This window comes from Mesoplodon mirus (genome assembly GCF_964341445.2).
Source record: "Mesoplodon mirus genome assembly, chromosome: 4".
NCBI classification, from domain to species: domain Eukaryota; kingdom Metazoa; phylum Chordata; class Mammalia; order Artiodactyla; family Ziphiidae; genus Mesoplodon; species Mesoplodon mirus.
In genome coordinates, this window is record NC_138979.1 from 8774598 (window position 1) to 8793971 (window position 19374).

General features: G+C 47.9%; 1 protein-coding gene across 5 annotated transcripts in view; it reads left to right on the forward strand.

Moving 5' to 3' along the window:
• Positions 1 to 3276: 3276 nt before the first annotated feature.
• The window catches only part of SEPHS1 (selenophosphate synthetase 1), a 28416-nt gene continuing 12318 nt past the window's right edge, over positions 3277 to 19374 (forward strand). The window contains exons 1-6 of one of the 5 annotated variants that reach the window (XM_082619556.1): positions 3277 to 3581; positions 6605 to 6874; positions 11423 to 11526; positions 13361 to 13468; positions 14344 to 14498; positions 17900 to 17990. In XM_082619556.1, coding sequence (XP_082475682.1) covers positions 6682 to 6874; positions 11423 to 11526; positions 13361 to 13468; positions 14344 to 14498; positions 17900 to 17990 — 651 coding nt within the window. In that variant the 5' untranslated portion in view covers positions 3277 to 3581; positions 6605 to 6681. Of the gene's footprint in view, positions 3582 to 4132; positions 4422 to 5785; positions 6076 to 6103; positions 6178 to 6604; positions 6875 to 11422; positions 11527 to 13360; positions 13469 to 14343; positions 14499 to 17899; positions 17991 to 19374 lie in introns of those variants that run through there. The other 4 variants (XM_082619552.1, XM_082619553.1, XM_082619554.1 and 1 more) reach the window with 4 other exon arrangements.

A 19374-nucleotide genomic window follows, 5' to 3' on the forward strand; every position in this document is an offset into this window, starting at 1 on the left:
CATGAACAGAGACAGGGACTGTGGGAGGGGAGTGGAGGGTTTGGATGTGAACAGTATCAAGGCGGTAGAACTGACGGGTAACAGTGAAGACTGGAAATGGAAAGGGAGGAGCTGGGGATGACTGCCAGGGTTCTAGCGTGTGCAGTGCAGCAGATACCCGTCCACCCACCAAGATGGCAAATAGAGGGGGTGTTGATAGGCGGGCGAGCGGGGGCAGGGTTGGAAGGAAAAGAATTGCTTTGGTCTGGAACATGCTCGATTTGAAGCGTCTGTGGAACACTCATGTAAGTACTTGAATGCCTGTGTCTGTGGCTCTGGGGACTGGGGCATCATAGAGAGCCAAGCTGTCCAGTAGAAATAGGCTGTGAGCAACCTATGTCATTTTAAATGGTCAGGTGGCCATATTAAAAAAAAAAAAGTAAAGAGATTAAATGATATATTTTATGTAACGCAACATATCCAAAATATTCTATTTCAAGATGAATCAATAGAAAAATCACAAAGATATTTTACATTCTTTTTTCATTTTAAGTATTCAAAATCCAGTGCATTTTTGACAGAGAGCACATCTCAGCTGGGACATTCCAGGCACTCAAAACGCACCATGGAGTGTTACCGTATTTATTGGACAGCACGGCTCTAGAAGCACATGCTGCAGGAAGGCCAGGGTGATCAGATGTTTACCTGGGGGATGGTGGAGGCTGAGGACCCTGATCAGATACTGAGGGTGATCAGATTTGCTAAAACTGGATTTTACAAGGAAGCGCACAGATGGGTCTGGCCTAGGAGAAGGTTCAGGAGCCTGACTGAAGTTTGGCCAAGCAAATCATCTTTGTCACAATTCCACCCATGACAACTGATCAATATAATCTTTGGAGTGGGGCTGGTAAATGTGTATTTTTAACAAGCCTCCACCAGGTAATGCAACCCAGGAGAACCACCTTTCAGTTGGAGCCAGTAGGATCTGAGAACTCAGGGGAGATGGTTCCCAATAGGATGGGGCTCTGATGAGCCACCTGGGGAAGACTCACAGAAAGAAAAAAAGCTGATGGGGGGAAGCACAGAGAGAGGCTTGTGTTTAGGGCAAAGGAAGGGAAGGATGAGAGCTCTGGTGGAGCATCTGTCCCCAACACTGTAGCCTGGCTCCAGGCTAATCAAGGCATCGTGGCTTAGACCAGAGTCTACAAACTCTGCTCGGGAGAATCTGACTCAAACTGACCTGGAGCTGCCGGAGAGCTCCAACCCCAGGGCCTGGGGGAGGAAGGAGTGAGTTCTGAGGACGCTCGCCTCCCACACAAAGCGGGGATCAGCCTCTTGCTGGCCCAGACATTCAGTTTTGAAACTCCGCAGGGCTCTGTCCAAGGTCTCTTTCTTTTTCTTCCTCTCCTCTCACTCCTGGTTAATCTTACCCCTTTCCGGTGCTTCAAACTCTATTTACATGCTGATGGTGCCCACATTTGCATCTCAGACTCAGAGTCCACCCCTACTCCTAGGACCAGACCTAGTTTTACCAATTGCCTTCTGCCTAGAGTATCTGGCGGGCGCCTGAAATTTAACATTTCCAAAGCTGGACTAACCCCCAAACCTGTTCTCTTGCTAATAAGTTCCTGTTTCAACTAGTAGCCTCACTACTCACCCGGTTCCCCCCAAACTAGAAATGTGGGTGTCATCTTACGCCTCTTCCTCCAACCACACACGAAATCACCTGAAATTCCTTCCTTTGTCTGTATTCCTGCAACTTCAGTTCGGATACCCTCGACCCCATGCTGGACTAGTACAATTCCCTCCTCACTAGAGATGTGGCCCCATTCTCCCTTCTGGGAGAGGGCATCCTCTCAAATGTGGTACAGCCTTCTTTTACAAGCTAAACTTGTAAAATCCAAATCTGACAAACTCTGCTGACTACGGCATAAACAGCAAACTCCTCGGCATGAAACATGCATCCTCACAGAGGGCCCTACTCACCTCTGTTGTCACCTTCCCCCAATCCCCAAAATCTTTTTTTCTAGTTGTGACATTGTTTTGCTAAAAAATACACACAACACACCAAAATGCCCCAAACAACTCACAAAATCGATTTTAAAAGGGAGGAGATGAGGGGAGTTAAGATATCTGTATCCTCCTTCCCTGATTCCGAAAGTCTGGAGTGTTGCCTGCGGATTGTCTGTACCTGCGGTTCCCCAGGCGATTCAGAGGCAAATCTAGGTTTGTCAACCAGTGGGTTATGCCACTCTGACAAAAGTCCAACACATCAAAGAATCTAGGCTACTATGTTCTTTCCTAACTTCCTGTAGGGCTGCGGAGAAAAGACAGAGAGGAGCCTGCGTGAGCCTGGACTGCATCCTAGACTGCATCACGATTGCATCCTCACCTAGATCAAAACCCTGGAGAATTGCCAAGCAGAAATTTTAAGAATGAAAAGGGCATCTGCGTAGCCTACAAACCTGACAACAGAACCTACAGCACCTTTCGGTTAAAAAACACTCCTGCCCCAAAATACATTTGGAAAACGTTGAACCACTCTAGAAAACTTTGACCGGCATCCCCTCCTTCACTTCTCGGTTTTAAGGGGAGCCCTAAAAGACGTCATAGGAAATCATTTTGCTTTATTTTATTCAGCAGTGCCTTAGAAAGTTGAAAACCTGAAAAAAGTAATCTCAGAAGCTGAATCGCTCCTATGGGTGTCCATTCAAACACAAACAGTATTAGACTGCCATGTTTACTTGAACCCGTGGAGAGAAAACAATGTAACTGAGGAACCTTAAGGTTTGACTTCCTACCAAGCACATGAAACGTTCAAGAAACTTTGCAGGACGTGTGCACGTTCACTACGGCTCATATGAACTCCCGAGCCAGGCTGAACAATAGAAGGGAGACTCGTTATTAACGAAACGCGCCGTCTCTGTTTCGAAGTCCTTCATCGCAGCAGAAGAGGCCTTTCCTCTGCTCCGATTCGATTTTCAAATTGTTTCCACGCTTATTGTCTGCCGGTAGGAACAACGGCAGCGCTCGGGGGAGCAGGTACAGGGTCCCGCAGAATGCAGCGCGGTTGAGCCCGGCCAGGTTTTGGGACATTCCCGGCCCTTCCAGCGGATCCAGGAAAAGGAGGTGGCCCGGGCGCCAAAGGCTGCTGCCAATGCAACTCGCAACTTTTGAAATCAATCCTTTTTGCATCATGCAACGGATGCCACCTCTCCTCGGGCTTGCAACCCCCCACCCCTCCCCCGAGACCAATCATTGCCGCGCTCGGGCCTGCACATCGCCCCCGCCCCCTTGCCGGGCCGCACGCAGCTACCGAGCCGCTCTGGCCGCGGCCCGCCGCCTCTTAAAGGGAGGGAGCCGGCCCTTAAAGGCCCCTCGCGCGCGGCGCACGGCGGCCCCGTTCCCAGCAGGGGCCCGCCGAGCCAGGCCGAGCCCACGCGGCGCCCAGGCGCGGCCCGGGGCCCTCCCGCCCTCCGCGCCGCCGCCGGGAGCGGCCTTTTTATTCAGGCGACGCTTAAGGGAGCCCGGCGGCGCCCGGTGCATTGTGGGAGCGGCGGAGTCCCGTTCGCGGGAGGAGGCGGAGGGCGCAAAGCGAACCGGTAAGCGCCTAGCTCGGGGAGGGGGGGCGAGACACCAGGCTTAAAGGGGAATATTCGTCCGCAGGCCCAGGGCGGCCGTGCGGATCCCCTCGCGGGCCGCCTGGGCGCGCCGGGAGCCGTGCACGGTCGGCGCTCTGCAGCGCAGCCTGGAGAGGGGCCGAGCCAGGGCTTGGTGGGGCCGCTTTAAAAAAGAAGCACCGCCCGCGCCGCCGCCGCCGCCGCCGCCGCGCGGGGCCGAGGAAGGAGGGAGGGAGAAGAAGAGGGCGGGGGAGGAGTGGAGGGGGAGGGCGGCGACGCAGGGGTTAATTTTTTCGCCCGCCGACATTTTTGTGCGGCGGCGGCGGCGGCCCGCGCGCGCGGCGGGAGAGCCCAGCCCGGTGCCCGGGGCGCGGCGCGCGGCGCCTCCGGGCCCTCCCCGCCCCCCCGTCTGCGCGCGCCCTCCCTCCGGCCCCGCGGGCGCAGCCTGACCCCGGGCGTCCCGGCCCGGCCGGCCCGCGAGCCAGGGGACCCGCCGCGGCCGTTGGGCCGTGCGCGCCTCACGCCCGCCCCGCGGCCTGGGCCGCGCTGTTCCCGCCGCTGCCGCCGGGACAGAGAGCGGGCGGGCGGGCATGGCCCCGCTGGCCGCTCCGCTCCGCCTCCACCGGGCCGCACCGCACAAAGAGCCTGGGCCCGGGTGGCCTTTAAAGGCGGCAGCCGGGGATTTAAGGTGTCCCCGAGCGCTGCCCTGCGCGCACCGGCCGCCGCCCCGACGTGTGCTTCCCGGGGGGTGCGCCGCCCCTGCGCCCACGTCGCCGCGTGCCCTCCGTTGTTTATTTCCTAGGCTCGGGGACCTGGGGGGAGGTAGGTACCGGGCCGGGGCTGCCCCCTCTCCCGCCCCCACTTACCGTGCTCCCTCAGCTCTGCGGCCAGCTTGGCGCCCTCGTTTGAAAAAATTAAAACGTAGCCGAGAAAGAAAGGGTTAACCGTTGTTTTTAAATATTCATGTCATTGTTTAAAGGTGTAAACAGGCGGCTTCGGGGTTGGAGTCGTCTGCGTGTTATGCCAGCCCCCCACCATTATTACGCCTTTCCTCACGTCCCCCTCCCCCCCCCACTTTCTCATCCCGTCCAAAAAATGTAAGAATTTATTTTTTTTAGGATTCGGATGCGGTGTGTGTGATTTACGTCCCTCGTTCCATTTGGAATTTTAAAACTCCTGAGTGCCTTTTGGGCTTAAGGTGTTTTAAACTTTTTGCCCTTAAAAACCTAGTAAGATTTAAAAGGAAGTTAGCCCCCTGAATACCAAGTGCCCCTCCCCGCCTTTTTTTTTTTTTTTTTGGATAGGGATTGGAGGTAGGAAAATAACTGGATGCCTCGTGAGTTGGATTTTTTTTTTTTCTCCTGGTAGGAGTGAGGCGGTGTTAAGTGCGAGGCATTTGATGAGGAAAGGACTGTTGTTTTTGTTCCAAACCCTTCCAAGTCAAACTGCTATTGGACTTTTCTAACTCTAAAATGGCTTCAAAATTCCCAGCTCCATAACTTAGCTCTCCTGGCGCCCTCCTTTCGGACAGGTGGTTTTCTTGGAATGTCGGAAGGTTTACTCCTTTACGGTTGTAGGTTTCAAACGGAAATCATTGCTCACCCCAAACATGGTTTTGTAAAGACAGTTTGGATTACTGCCCAAACTCAGGCTCTAGGAGATTTATATTAAATGAGTGATGGGCTTCGCACGGGATCGAAAACTCTATAAATGGGAATTATGTTAATGATAAATTTTATAGGGGAAACTGACCCTAAAACTTGGGGTGTCTGTAATTCTATGCCCAGTAGAGTATCAGTCTGGAAGTTTTGTAAACCCCGGGAGCACGTGGAAGGTTTTCGTTTAGCTCCAAAGGATTCAAGCTTAGAAAGTTTTGTTCCAGAAACTTCCAGAGATACGAAGTACCATAAATGCTAGTGATTTAGTACAGTTTATTTTATCACTTCAGGTCTGCAGTGAAACAGTAATGAGCAGTAGCATATTTTATCAATGATGTGTGTGTGTACTAGTTAGTTGGGCGGGGTGTTTGCTTTCTAGGAAATAGCACTGAATTAAAACATCAGAAAACTTTCCACTGCTCTCTTGTAGAAAATGAGCTTTGCTGTGTTAAACAGCCATTCCAGTTTTCAAGTTGTGTTCTTTAGAGAGGCTTCCTGTTAGTTTTGGATCATGTCGTGTACTTCTGGCTCAGAATGAAAACCTGTTTTTCTAAAACTGAACTTAGCATCGTAAAGAGTTTCATCAAATGCATATCCACCAATGTCATTTTCACCAAAAGTATCTGTTAGGCCTATTATTTTTCTTTGTGAGATAGCAAAAGATGGCAAAAGGTCTTCCTGAAAAGTCACTTTAGCCAGGGCATTTAATTTCTAAACCATAGTACTTCCTGGTTGATAGGTGAAGTGACTAGTTTTCCTGTAATGCTGCCAGCTAGAAAAACGTTTGGGACTTTTTACTCAAGATGGCACTGTGTCCTGTAGTCAGCTGGCCCATAGTTCCGTCTTCCTTGCAGCGCCTCAGAGCCACCATTATAACAACACAGACATCAGATCTCCTTCCACAGAATATGTCTCTAATAGTACAGTCACCTTTTTTTTTTTTTTTTTTTGCGGTACGCGGGCCTCTCACTGTTGTGGCCTCTCCTGTTGCGGAGCACAGGCTCCGGACGCGCAGGCTCAGCGGCCATGGCTCACGGGCCCAGCCGCTCCGCGGCATGTGGGATCTTCCCGGACCGGGGCACGAACCCGTGTCCCCTGCATCAGCAGGCGGACTCTCAACCACTGTGCCACCAGGGAAGACCACAGTCACCTTTTAAAATGACTTCTAGCTTATGCATCACTGTGACAAACTATTGTGGTCCCAGATGGCTGCTTCCCTGTGGTCTTGGTGATTGCAGCCCTTTTCATGTTTACTTTTCACTGTCCTGTATTCACTCACTAGATTCTTGGCGGGTACTGGTAAGAAGAACTCTTTTAATGGTGTCTTTGTGTTTCGGTGCTACCCAGGTGGATCTGTAAAGAAACCAGCCGCGTAGGAGAGGGAGGGGAGGAACCCAGCGGTGAGGTGTGTGCGCCCGAGAACCATGTCTGCGCGGGAGTCCTTTAACCCGGAAAGTTATGAATTGGACAAAAGCTTCCGGTTAACCAGATTCACTGAACTGAAGGGCACCGGCTGCAAAGTGCCCCAAGATGTCCTGCAGAAATTGCTGGAATCCTTACAGGAGAACCACTTCCAAGAAGATGAGCAGTTTCTTGGAGCAGTTATGCCAAGGCTTGGTATGTGAACCGCTGTTTCTTTCATATTTCCCTGAGTAGAGCATCTTGGCTGCAATGTAGTCAGTGAGTGAAAAACTAGATTTCTCCTCTCATGTTGCCTTTTTTTTTTTTTTTTTTTAAGTTTCTGCAAGAAGGATTCAAAGAGCAAAGCAATGGTAACTGTTACCTTATTGTAACTTATTTGGAGGAATTACTTGAAAAACATGAAGAAATGTGCTCTAACCATTTTTAAACTGTTACTCTGCGATTGAGACAATTGTATTACAGTAAAAGCATTTTTTATTAAATCAGAGTAGGAAAGGTGTCGTGCGGGACACCTTTAGAGAGCAGTGCCTGGGTTGGGGGGAACTCGGGGTTCCTGTGCAGCAGGCATTGTTTGAAAAGCTCCCATGGGGAGGAGGGAGACGCAGCAGGTGAGAACCCTGGACGGGGTCTGGACCCCAGGACGGCATCTGGACTTGAGAGCCGTGTTTCCTTGACCCAGTTCCTGCTGTCATTAGTGGTTTGCCTTTTCTCAAACACAGAGCTCAGAAAGAAATTCTAGGCTACTGGGATGCTGTTTGTTAGCTTCTCTTGTGTGCTTTGTAAGTACATGATGCAAGACTGTGATCACTTTGCCTTTTGAGTGTTTGACATGTATTCTAGGAGTTTGTGGGTGTTTTGTAGTTACCGTGTATGAGTTGATCAGCTTTCTTACATAAGGTTTTAATTGCATTTCTTTTATGGTCACATTCTGTCTTACAACACTGGTTTTGAACCTAGGGTACTCCTTTCTTTCCTGATGTATAAAGCAGATAAATTGCAGAGTTGCTTTGGGTAGGAAAGGAAAATTCACACCCTGCACTCTCGGGGCCTGTAGGGCTTGCAGGAGCTCAGTTAGAAAATCGTCCTTATCTAGCTGATGTCTCAGCGTGGAGAAATACCACATGAATGGGGTGGAGTGGATGTCAGCTTGCTTGTCAAGAAATGAGAACATACTGAGAAAGCTCTTAGATAACTTTGTCGGGAAGGATAAGCTACCGAATGGGCAAAGACAAATGCAGTCAAAACCTCATGGATAAAGTAATCATTCCCCTCTGTAACCGCCCCCGTTGACTTATTGAGCACTCCATGGAGCTCAGGAAGGCCGGGTAACCTGTTCCCTGTCACTTGGTGGGGGTCAGGGACTGGCATCCACATCTTCCAATTCCTCCGCCCACCATGCTGCTTGTCATCTGGTTTTTAAGTCCAGACGTGTTCATGGGGAGAGGAGCTGCGTCAGCTGTAACTCAGCAGTGGCAAAAGGGGACAGATGTCGACAGCAAGGGTACAGGCAGGAGAAAGAGAAAAAAATGTTACTCTGTGCAAGTTCGTAACCCTCCTGAACCTCAGTTTTCCCATCTGTAAAATGGGGTAATAATACTGTTTGCAACTGTTGTGAGTACCAGAAATTATCTGTGTATGTATGTATATGCACCATGTGCATCTGTACCCATGTACATAATACTTGTGTATGTATGTATATATGTATGTTTATATAATGTATACACACAAGTCTGTTGACCTGTTTTTTAAAATTTTTTTCTAAAAGAGTATCATATTTCCTGGATTCTAAGGATGAACCGTAACAGTTGTTGAATATACACTTTCATTAAATGTATTCTAACTAAAGAAATGTTAAGATAAATGTGTCTTAGTACTTGCTACCTCTGTTGCCTGATGCTTAAGAGCTTCCATGTGTTGATTGATGGCTGCTGGCAGTGGGGGTAGAGTGATGATTTGGGGTTTTTTAAATTTATTTTTGATGGATAGTTTCAGTCTTGCTGAAACCTAGAATTCCCCGTCACCGCCCACTGATGATTACATACACCTTGCTCGGTCTGGTATTTGAGGCTCCCTCTACTCTAGCATTTACCTGCCCTCTGCCTGTACTGTCCCTCTCTCTCTCAACTTGATACCCTCGTTTGCAAGGCCCATGGCCTGTCCCATTCTCACCCTCTCTCTCTTCCTTTCTTGAAATTTGGTAGGTGATTTGTAGACCAGTCACTACGGACCAGTGCCGTCCCAAACAAAGATGAGGTGAGCCACCTGTGTCATTTAAAATTTTCTAGTACAGATAGTTCCATTAAAAAAAAAAAAGAATCGGGGGAATTGAATTCTAATATATTTTATTTAACCCAGTATATAAAAACTATAATTTCAATACATAATTAATATAAAACATTGCTAACAGGACGTTGGTTTTTCTCGGTACTAAGTGTTTAAAATCGAGTGTGTGCACCTGCAGCACGTGTCACTTTGGAATTGCCCCATCTCACATGCTCGGTAACCGCATGTGGCTGGTGGTTCCCACATGGACAGCCCTTGACCCTCCTTCTAACACGGAGTGGTGTCCTGGTGGAGAGAGAGAGGACTTGTAGGTGATGGAAGCTTCTTGTCAGCCCCAGGAGCGTGCTGGGGAGTCATGGTTCACACGCTGTGATGCTGGGTGTCAAGAGAAATTAACTGCTTTACAAATCAAAAAGATTGAATTCCAGTTTAAGATTCCCACATTACAAAACATTTAAAGCTAACTTTCAGCAACTCTTTTTAGTGTCTCTTTCAGTAGTCCTATAGTTTATATGAAAATCTAAAAGAAAACAGTATTTCTTCCCTTTTTTCCAAAGTGAATGGTAATAGACTTGGAACACCCAGTTGTTGGAATGATCAGTTTGGGGGAGCAGTCAATATGAGTTTAATTGTGGTTCTTGCCCTGTTTCCTCTTGAGTGCTGTAGAACATCGCTAGAGGGCATTTCTGCATACATGCATCGCTGAGCTGAATTATCACACAGTTTCTGATCACTGGTAATGAGTGTTCCATTGTCACAAGTTTGTGAGACTTGCCATTCTGAAGCAAAGTCCTCCATTCCCTAACTGGATCTTCCACCAAGAGTTTCTGCTTTGCCATCTGGCGTAGTAATAAAAAATCAGCCTGCCTTCACAGAGTGATCTTTCACTAAACTCGATTTTATTTTAGTGTTAGTAATAATGGATCAGGACTTGACACGGTGCTGGGGTAGTTGTGAAAGAAAGCCACACGTAGTCCTCTCTGTGTGACTCGGGTGTGATTTATTCTTATTGCGTTTGAAATTCTGAATCGAGAAGGTAACATCTACTTGCTTCCTTTCGCACTTCATGGGATTTGTCCTTTGCTTTTGGCCATTGGGCTGCAAGGTTGAAATACTTCCTAAGGGCCAGAGGGCATCCTCTTGAGAGAGGTGAGTGTAGGAAAGCACTCCATTAGGCTTACCTGGTGAGAGGCCAGTCTGAATTTGAAGTGTTTGCATTACAGGTGATTTTCTTTTTTTAATGTAGCCTGCAGTAGCTAGTCTTGACTGTTGCTAAACTGATTTCAGGAAAAGGGAACTGTTTCTAATTAGTCCATCAGTTGTCTGTGTTATCTTTCTAAATGTTTAGAAACAATTTTTAATAAGTTGAAATATACCCCATAGGCTTGTTAAGCAAATTTTTCTTTCCCTGCTCATTAAGTTAGTAGAGGTGACATAAGTTTCTCATGAGTGGAATGCATGGAATTTTAAGGTTTCTTGGGAGCCACAGTGTTCATGTACATGCTTGACTGGAGTCAATGAATACTTGTTCTAGCATTTGTCCTTTTCTTTCTTTCTTCTTTCCTTCCTTCCTTTCTTTCTCTCTTTCTCTTTCTTTCTCCCTTCCTTCCTTCCTTTCTTATTTTTGTCATTTTTGACTAAAATGTAGTATAATAGCATTTAAAAATTTTATTTATTTATTTATGGCTGCGTTGGGTCTTTGTTGCTGGGCACAGGCTTCCTCTAGTTGCGGCGAGCGGGGGCTCCTCGTTGCGGTGCGTGGGCTTCTCACTGCGGCGGCTTCTCTTGTTGCGGAGCACAGCCTCTAGGCGCGCAGGCTTCAGTAGTTGTGGCATGTGGGCTCTATAGTTGTGGCTCACGGGCTCTAGAGCGCAGGCTCAGTAGTTGTGGCACACAGACTTAGTTGTTCTGCGGCATGTGGGATCTTCCCGGGCCAGGGCTCGAACCCGTGTCCCCTGCATTGGTAGGCGGATTCTTAACCACTGCGCCACCAGGGAAGCCCTATAATAGCATTTTATATGTGTAACATATTTTACAGATTTTCTGTTGGAAAAACAGCATCATGCCCAAAGATATACTCCTAAGTAACTATGGAGAAGACAACCCAAGTTCCATTCGTGCTGTTCTCATCTTTACAGAGATTCTGTATGGTGCCAGTCACATGATACAGTAACACAAAGGAAAATTTCTGTTCAAGGCATCATTAAAGTCTAAAAATTGTACCGTGTTGAAGTTGAGTCTTCATGACTAACAAATTGTGTTCTCATTTTCTATCTTAAGCTAGTTTTGTTTCACGTTTATTTCAGTTACGCTTCTTGATAGGAAACACGTTGCTCTGTTGGCTGCGAGCAGTGTTCGTAAGTGTCTTATGCAAAACCCTCCTGTTCAGAACACTGCAGATACAAAATGACATGGCTCTTCCTGTTGACTTTTGGATGATGATGACCCCCATCTTTGCAGGCATCGGGATGGATACCTGTGTCATTCCTTTGAGGCACGGCGGTCTTTCCTTGGTCCAAACCACAGATTACATTTATCCCATCGTTGATGACCCTTACATGATGGTAAGTGTACCCGACGTGTTTTTACATCTGGAACCGCTTACTCGTTTGGTTTTGGGTGGTGGCTGGGGTTTTGTTATTCTTGTGTGGGTTTTTTTGTTTTCGTTCTACACAGATTGCTCTCATCCTACCCCTGCCCTGACTCCCGTGGTTGTGGATCTGATCTGGTCGATCCCTTGCTCACACTTGGCACCGTGCATGAGGCAGGCAGTTAAGGTGGACGGGGGGCGTCCCCTGCTGCTTTCGTACCTGCCTATGTGTCTGTGGCAGAACACCTGTGGCCTGTTAAGCGTGTCTGTTGACTGATGTATTTGTAGTTTTCTTCTTTATTTCCTTGTACTTTTGTTTCTTTGACATTTGCAAACGCCACACTCCTGTGTTTCACCGTCCTCTGTAATAGGATTGATCCTAGATGTCTCTGTCCAGAAAGAAAGAGCTTAGCATCTCATCACCATTAAACCTGACCATTTATCCTGACTCTGGTCATTCCCCTCCCTGTGTCTTATTCCACTGTGTAGCGTGTGCATCTGCCTACTGATCACGCTCTGCTCGGACACCCCCTCCTGCTCATGGCAGGGTTGCTGCCAGCAGCCCGCCTTCTTCCCAGCTGGACCCTCCACCCTGGCAGCTGGGAGGAGCCGATGAAGAGACTGGCAGCATCCTATCATTAGAAAGTGCCGGAGGCCCTTCCTTGTGCCAGGGGCACTGGGATCGAGCCCCGCACGTAGGGGCTGAGGCCGGGAGGCCTGAAGGTGGGGAGGGAGCGCTCACCTCTTCGGGTACCCGCGACAAGCACGCACGCTCCCAGAAACCTGTCTCTCGCCCCTCCTCTGGCGAAGCGGTCCTGAGAGCCTGCGCACGCCGCTCCCCCCGGTGTCCCACCTGTCCGGGGGCCCAGGGGGCTAGGACCGGAGTTCATCCTCTGCCAGCATCTCGTAGAAGGACCCGAGCGCCCACGCAGAAGGCGCAGCAGATCGCTGCAGCCCGAGCCTGGGGTTGGCGCCTCCCGGCTGCCGACCGCGCTGCGCTGTTACCTCGAGTGAGTCACAGGAGGGGATCAGGCTCCCTGCCGACCTGCCAGGAGGTCGTGAGACAACATAAATGGGCAATGAAACGGCCGCTGGAAGTGACAGTAACTTGTGGTTTGATTACCCTTATGTCAGAAAGAAAAATGGGTCGTTTTCTCCTTTACTGTCTGGAGAAAGGCAACTTAAAAAAATTTTTTTAATGTCTGTTGGCGGTAGAAAATCTTTATTACCACATATCTGTTGAGTACTGTTTCAGAGTTCCTCAATAAAACCTTATAGTTTACTGGGAAATGCTTCCCTTTGTCTTTAGAAAACAATCTGATTTCAGGCCTAGGTGTCGTCTATCTGTCTTTTTGTTTCTCAACCAAGATGATTTTCCTGTTTATCTCGTACAAGAAGCTCCCCAAACTTCTCCGTCTAGGTATATAAAACCCATCTTCTCTATAACCCGTAGAGGTGACATTTTTAAGGATCTGCTTGGGAGAAGCGGCGGCTGCACGTCTTCTTTAGCACAGTTGTTTCCCAGCACTTTCACTCCGGCTCCTCTGAGACCAAGCACTCCAAGCTTTTCCCCGACATCTCCCACTCCGTTCCGCACCCAAATAAATTGCAGACTTCTCCCTAAAGTTTAGAACGGGAAAGAACCTGGGGACGATGGGTGCTGCACGAGAAAGGAGAGGTGGTAACGGGAATGCCCAAGAGTGGTTCTGTGATGGAGGAAAGGCGGTGAGTCCGTGAAGCACGGAGCCGAGGACCACGTCCCGGCAAGTCCCCCTGTGGCGCCTGCTCACGTCTCCCCTCTCTTCCAGGGCAGGATAGCCTGTGCCAACGTCCTCAGCGACCTCTACGCCATGGGGGTCACAGAATGCGACAACATGCTGATGCTCCTTGGAATCAGCAATAAGATGACCGACAGGGTAAGCAGCAGCCGGTCCGGCCGCATCCTCGGCCCCGGCTGTGGTCCTGTCACTTGTCTGGTTGGCCCTCCTTCCCCGCCGTGAAGTCAGGCTGTCCACGTCCCACCCGCCCTCTGCTTTTTGGCAGTTAGCAGCGAAGTAGAATAGGCTGGGCTCTTCGTGTCTCCATCCCCACCCGCTGCTTCCGCTTCTCTCTCCTGGGCGAACTGAAGCCAGCACGTTTGCGCGCGTGTGTTGTGGTGACGTTTAGGCCGCAGTAACAGCACCTCCGGGCCAGGCACCCGCCTCTTCGGCCGCGGTTGGCTGGTGACGTGGACGGCGGTGGGGCTGGGGTGCCCTGTGCTCCCTGTGCTCACCCGCTGGCATCTGTGGCCTCGCTGCCTGACCCCCTCCTTGGCCCAGAGGTGAACTCCTGTTTAGATTATTTTTGACAGGTAATTGGTTTCGTCCCCGCCAGAAGTTTGCCCTGCGCGTAGGACTGAGCATTCAGCAGGCCCTTCTCTGCCCTCACCGCGTGCTCTCGGGCCACTGCTTGTACACAGACACCTGGAGCGGGCGCGTGGGCACGCGTTAGCTGGTCACAGGATGGTTAAGGACCGTTCAGAGAGCTGGCTCAGGTACAGGGCAGCCCTGTGCACCCAGCTGTTCCGGTGTTTACTCCTCTGTGGTCTGGGCTACATTCGCGTTGTGACCTAGAGCCTCTTCCAACTTTTGATAAAAGGGCTCCCATGTGAACTGTTCCCTGCCCCTTCTGTAAACCCTCAGGGCTTCCTGTAAGGGTTTTATGATCTTTTTATAACTACAGGGGTAGACTCTCTTTTCTGGGTTTTGAACTGAATGATGTGACTTTTAATTTGTGTCCTTTTAAACCGTAGGAAAGGGATAAAGTGATGCCCCTAATTATACAGGGTTTTAAAGATGCAGCAGAGGAGGCCGGAACATCTGTAACCGGCGGCCAAACAGTGCTAAATCCCTGGATTGTTTTAGGAGGTGTGGCTACAACTGTCTGCCAGCCCAACGAATTTATCATGTAAGTTGATTTTGGTTTCATGTCCCCTGGCCAGGTTTTGTCTCTCTCTCTCTCTTTCTTTTTTAAAAAATATATTTATTGAGATACTAATTCACATACCATACAGTTCACTTACTTAAAGTGTTTATAAATTCAGTGGTCTTTGGTATAGTCACAGGGTTTTGCAACCCTCACTAGAGTCGACTTCACGACACTTTTATTGCCCCAGCGAGAAACTCCATCCACCCCCTCGGCTGTCACACCCCACCGCCAGCCCCCATCTCCATTTCCCATCTCCATCCCGGCTTCTTTCACTTCACAGAATATTTGCATAATCTTTTTAAGGTGCATCCATTTTGCAGCATGTATCAGTACCTCATCCCTGTTTATAAAAAAGTTTTAGATTTTTTTTACTGAAGTATAATTCATATAACAAAATTTCACATAACATGAAGTTTAGCATTTTAAAGTACGCAATTCATTGGTTTTTAGTATTCACGAAGTTGTGCAACCATCACCACTATCCAATTCCAGAACATTTCCGTCTCCCCAAGAAAGAAACCTTGTGTCCACAGCAGCCACTCCCAACTCCCTCCTCTCCCATCCCCTGGAAGCCACAGATCTACTGTCTGTCTCATGGATTTGCCTGTTTTAGACATTTCATATAAATGGAATCATGCAACATGTTTTATGTCTGGCTTCTTTCACTTAGCGTGTTTTTAGGGTTCATCCATGTTGCATGTGTGTCACTACTTCATTCCTTTTTATGGGTGAATAACATTCCATTGTATGGACAGACCACAGTTTATTCATCCAGTCATAGGTCATGGACCTTTGAGTTATTTCCACCTGTGGTGAGTGATGCTGCTGTAAACATCGTGTGCAAGTTTTTTTGTGTGGATATACATTCCAATGCCCTGGGGTAGATACCTAAGAATTACTGGGTCATGTGGTAACTATTTAACTTGAGGAACAAACTAAGGCAGCTGCACCATTTTACCTCCCCACAGCCATGGATGGGACCCTGATGTCTCCACATCCTCACCAGGACTTGTTTTACTGTCTTATTGGTAATAGCTGTCTTAGTGGGTATGAGGTGATATCTCACTGGGTTTTGATTTGCATTTCCCTGGTGGCCAATGCTATGAGCATCTTTTCTTGTGCCCTCTGGCCATTTCCAGATCCTTGGAGAAGTTTCTCTCTTAACAGAAGTTGGCCCTTTTCGTGCTTGATGTCTTATTAAGAAAAGCCACCTTGTCCTATTCTCAGAGGAAGCAAAAGCTCCACTTGTTTTATCTGATTTTGTGAGCAGGCACTGTGTGCAGAATTCCAGGGGTGTGAACGGCCCTGCGGTGCAGAATCCCTCACCTGCCCTCAGTCATCAGGGTCCCTTCTTGAGGCAGACACTTTTACCAGTCTTGGATATTTTTAACCAAGTAACTCTTGACGTTCAGATTATCTTCAGTTATGTTGACATGACACATAGTACTCCAATGCATAGATCATCTTGCATGTGTGACTCTTGGTAAGAAATTTTTCAGAATGGAATTGCTGGGTCCATTGCCTGTGCACCATAATTCTGATCGATGTCTTCAGTTTGCCCTTCATAGAGGCTCCACCAGCAATAGGTGAGAGTGCTGGCTTGCCCCATCCTAACTAGCACAGCCTGGTGACAGCCTCCTTGGTCTTTGCCTTACTCCTGAGAGTAAGGGTGAGTGTCATTTTCATGTATTCATGTCTTTGGTCCATTTTTTGACTGATGGGTACGTCCGTGTTAAGGGTCTTGCCTTTTACCTACATCCAGGTTTTATTTTCCTATGTTTTATGTTGGTAGTTCTCAAACTTTCCACTTAGATGGGACAAGAGAACTTGCACCTGTCTCACCCATTCCAGCTTTCCCACAGAAAAGGAACCCAGCTGTAGTCAAAAAACGAGAGGAAAAAAATAATAAAACAGGCTTCAATGAATTTTTTGTCAACAACATGTATGCTTACTTTGTAAAATAAGAATGCACCTATGCAGGAGATTCTATTTTGTAAAAGACTGCCCACAAACTTAAAAATAACCCAGCAATTTTATCATACTTCACTTGCTGATACAAATTTGTAGGTTGCACATAACCACTGACGCACAAGAGCACACATCAGCTCTCAAGTACAGCTGAGTCAGAATTGAAAGGCATTTATGTCTTAAGGTCCCGTTTTTGGAAAATGAGTTTCTGGTATATCCTCCCAGAATTAATATTTTTCAAAGCTAACAATGGATATAGATATTACAGGATGAGTCGAGGAGCTAGTTGTTGATTTTTAAGTCTGTGCCCCTGGCTTTTTAATTGACCTGTATGAGTATTTGAGTTGTTCGCTGTCAGGGGACGGGATGGCTGTGTGGACAGCTCCTTGAACTTGGACAAGAAAGACATGAGTGCTAGACCCATGCCCTGGTTGTGAGGATACAAGTGAGATGGGAGTTTTGTCTGAGGGGGGACAGTCTTTCTGCTTTTAGGGCTGCCTTTTTTTCAGTATTTGCCTTCTGTCTTTAAGACAGGGACCAACCAGGGACCCTGTGTACCAAGTAGGAAACTTTTTGGTCATAACTCTGAGTTTGAAACATTGATGCTGAAATCACCAAAACATTAGACCCACAGATTCTAGCCAAATCCCACATCCTGAGAAATGCCACCTGCATCTCTATCATATAAGTGATTGTAAAAAAAAAAAGAAAGAGAGAGAGAGGGAAAGAAAGAGAGAGAGGAGAGAGAGAAAGGAAGGAAGGAAAGGGAGGGAGGAAGGAAGGAAAGAAAGAAAAAGAACAACAGTTTTTGTTCCAGAAGCCTTGTTGCCTCAGAACCCTGGTGGGTCTGTGTTGAAAAGTACACAAGAGGGCTTCCCTGGTGGCGCAGTGGTTGAGAGTCCGCCTGCTGATGCAGGGGACACGGGTTTGTGCCCCGGTCCGGGAAGATCCCACATGCTGCGGAGCGGCTGGGCCCGTGAGCCATGGCCGCTGAGCCTGCGCATCTGGAGCCTGTGCTCCGCAACAGGAGAGGCCACAAGAGTAAGAGGCCCGCATACCGCAAAAAAAGAAAAAGAAAAAGAAAAAAGTACACAAGAGCATGGATGAATCAGGGCCTGATGAGGCCTTTGAAGACTAAGCGATTTGCTTTTTTGGGAAACTGATAAGTCACTGGCCTAAGTGTTGTCGAAGTCCGTGGCCTCCTCACTTTTCATTTAATGTTTTGTTCGTCAGTCATCCTAGTAGTAAACGACAAAGCTCTAATACATGGCATTAGTTGGCTTAAATATAAGTGAGTGTTTGCAAACACACATGTGGTTTTACCAGCCTTTTCTTTCTCCTGTTCCACCGACAATGATGAACTTATCTCCTCGGTTGACTTGACAAGGACCTGCCTGTGCTCTCTTCTTCAGGCCAGATAACGCAGTGCCAGGCGATGTGCTTGTGCTGACCAAGCCCTTGGGGACGCAGGTGGCTGTGGCCGTGCACCAGTGGCTGGACATTGTGAGTGACCTTCACCTTCCGGTTTCAGCAGTGTGGTTTCTAAAATAAGCTCTTCTAGTTTTAGTACCAGGGAGTGTGCTGTCCGTCTAGGCCTTCAGAAATCCCGGGAATTGTCCCTATTCTTTTATTAGATCCAGTTTTCATGTATTGAATGCTTGAAGTAGGTAATCCCCTGCTCGGGGTTCAGAGATAATCCATAACGAGAATTTGGGGGACAGTGAGTGCGGTTTATCTGTTCATTTGGTGCTGAGATGGGTGTGTCTTTCATACTTAAACATCACTAAAAAATAATACAGAGGAGGCAGTTCCCTGGCGGTCCAGTGGTTAGGACTCCTCACTTTCACTGCCAAGGGCCCAGGTTCAATCCCTGGTCGGGAACTAAGATCCCGCAAGCCGCGCGACAGGGCCAAAATAATAATAATACAGAGGAGAATGTGTGCAAGGTTTGATATTTGAGGTATAAATAAGGCCAGGCTTATTGACGGTTTAAATTATTTTAGTCATGAGTTTTTTGGTCATTTCTGGTTGCTTGTTTTGTCTTTTTAAGCTAATTAGTAACTCAGAACATTTTGATAAATAATTATGTCGTGGAGAAAGCATCTAGAATATGAAGATATTTATCCTGAGTCACTTTTCAAGTGAGCTATGATCAGCTGTTCTTCCTTTAAGACTTTTCATTGCCATAACAACTCAAAATTTAATATGATTGTGGTCTGTTCTCACATCTCAATGCTTTTAATTTCTACAACTGTCATCTGAAACCATCAGTCCTGAGAAGCAATTGAAAAAGAACAATTTTATGTTATTCATCAACCAGGTATATCTTAGCTTGACAAACAGAGCAGAGAAAATCTTTTAAGGAGGCCGCATTCTTTAGTTATTTTTCCCTTCTCATCCAGTGAGGATGGGGAGATTTCCCATCAGCTGTGATCACCTGTGAGTCAGACCACAGGGCTTTTATAGGGCAGTGAGCCAGAGGTGCTTTCCAATACGACTGCCCAGGTGAGGCAGAGGGGGTCCAGGAGGAGGGGCTCTGGGATCCTTCTGTTTGTCCCACCCCCAACTTGACACTGCCTTTGCTTTTTTTTAACAAGTTTCTTAAAGATGCTCAGAATTGAAAAAAGCAAGTTTCAAAGACAAAGTAACAGCACAATACCCTTTCATAAAGGTTGGAAGCAACCCAAGCGTATTATTGTTTGGGCATCTATACGTACAAGGATACTATTTTTTGAAACGCAGGGAAATGACAAGTATAAAATTCAGAATCATTGTTACCTCTGGGGGAGAGATGGGGGCAGGGGGATAAGGGAGGGACGCAGAGATAGACTTAAGTTACTTGTTGGGCAGTAGATGTTGGGTTAATACCAAGAAAGGAACAAACACA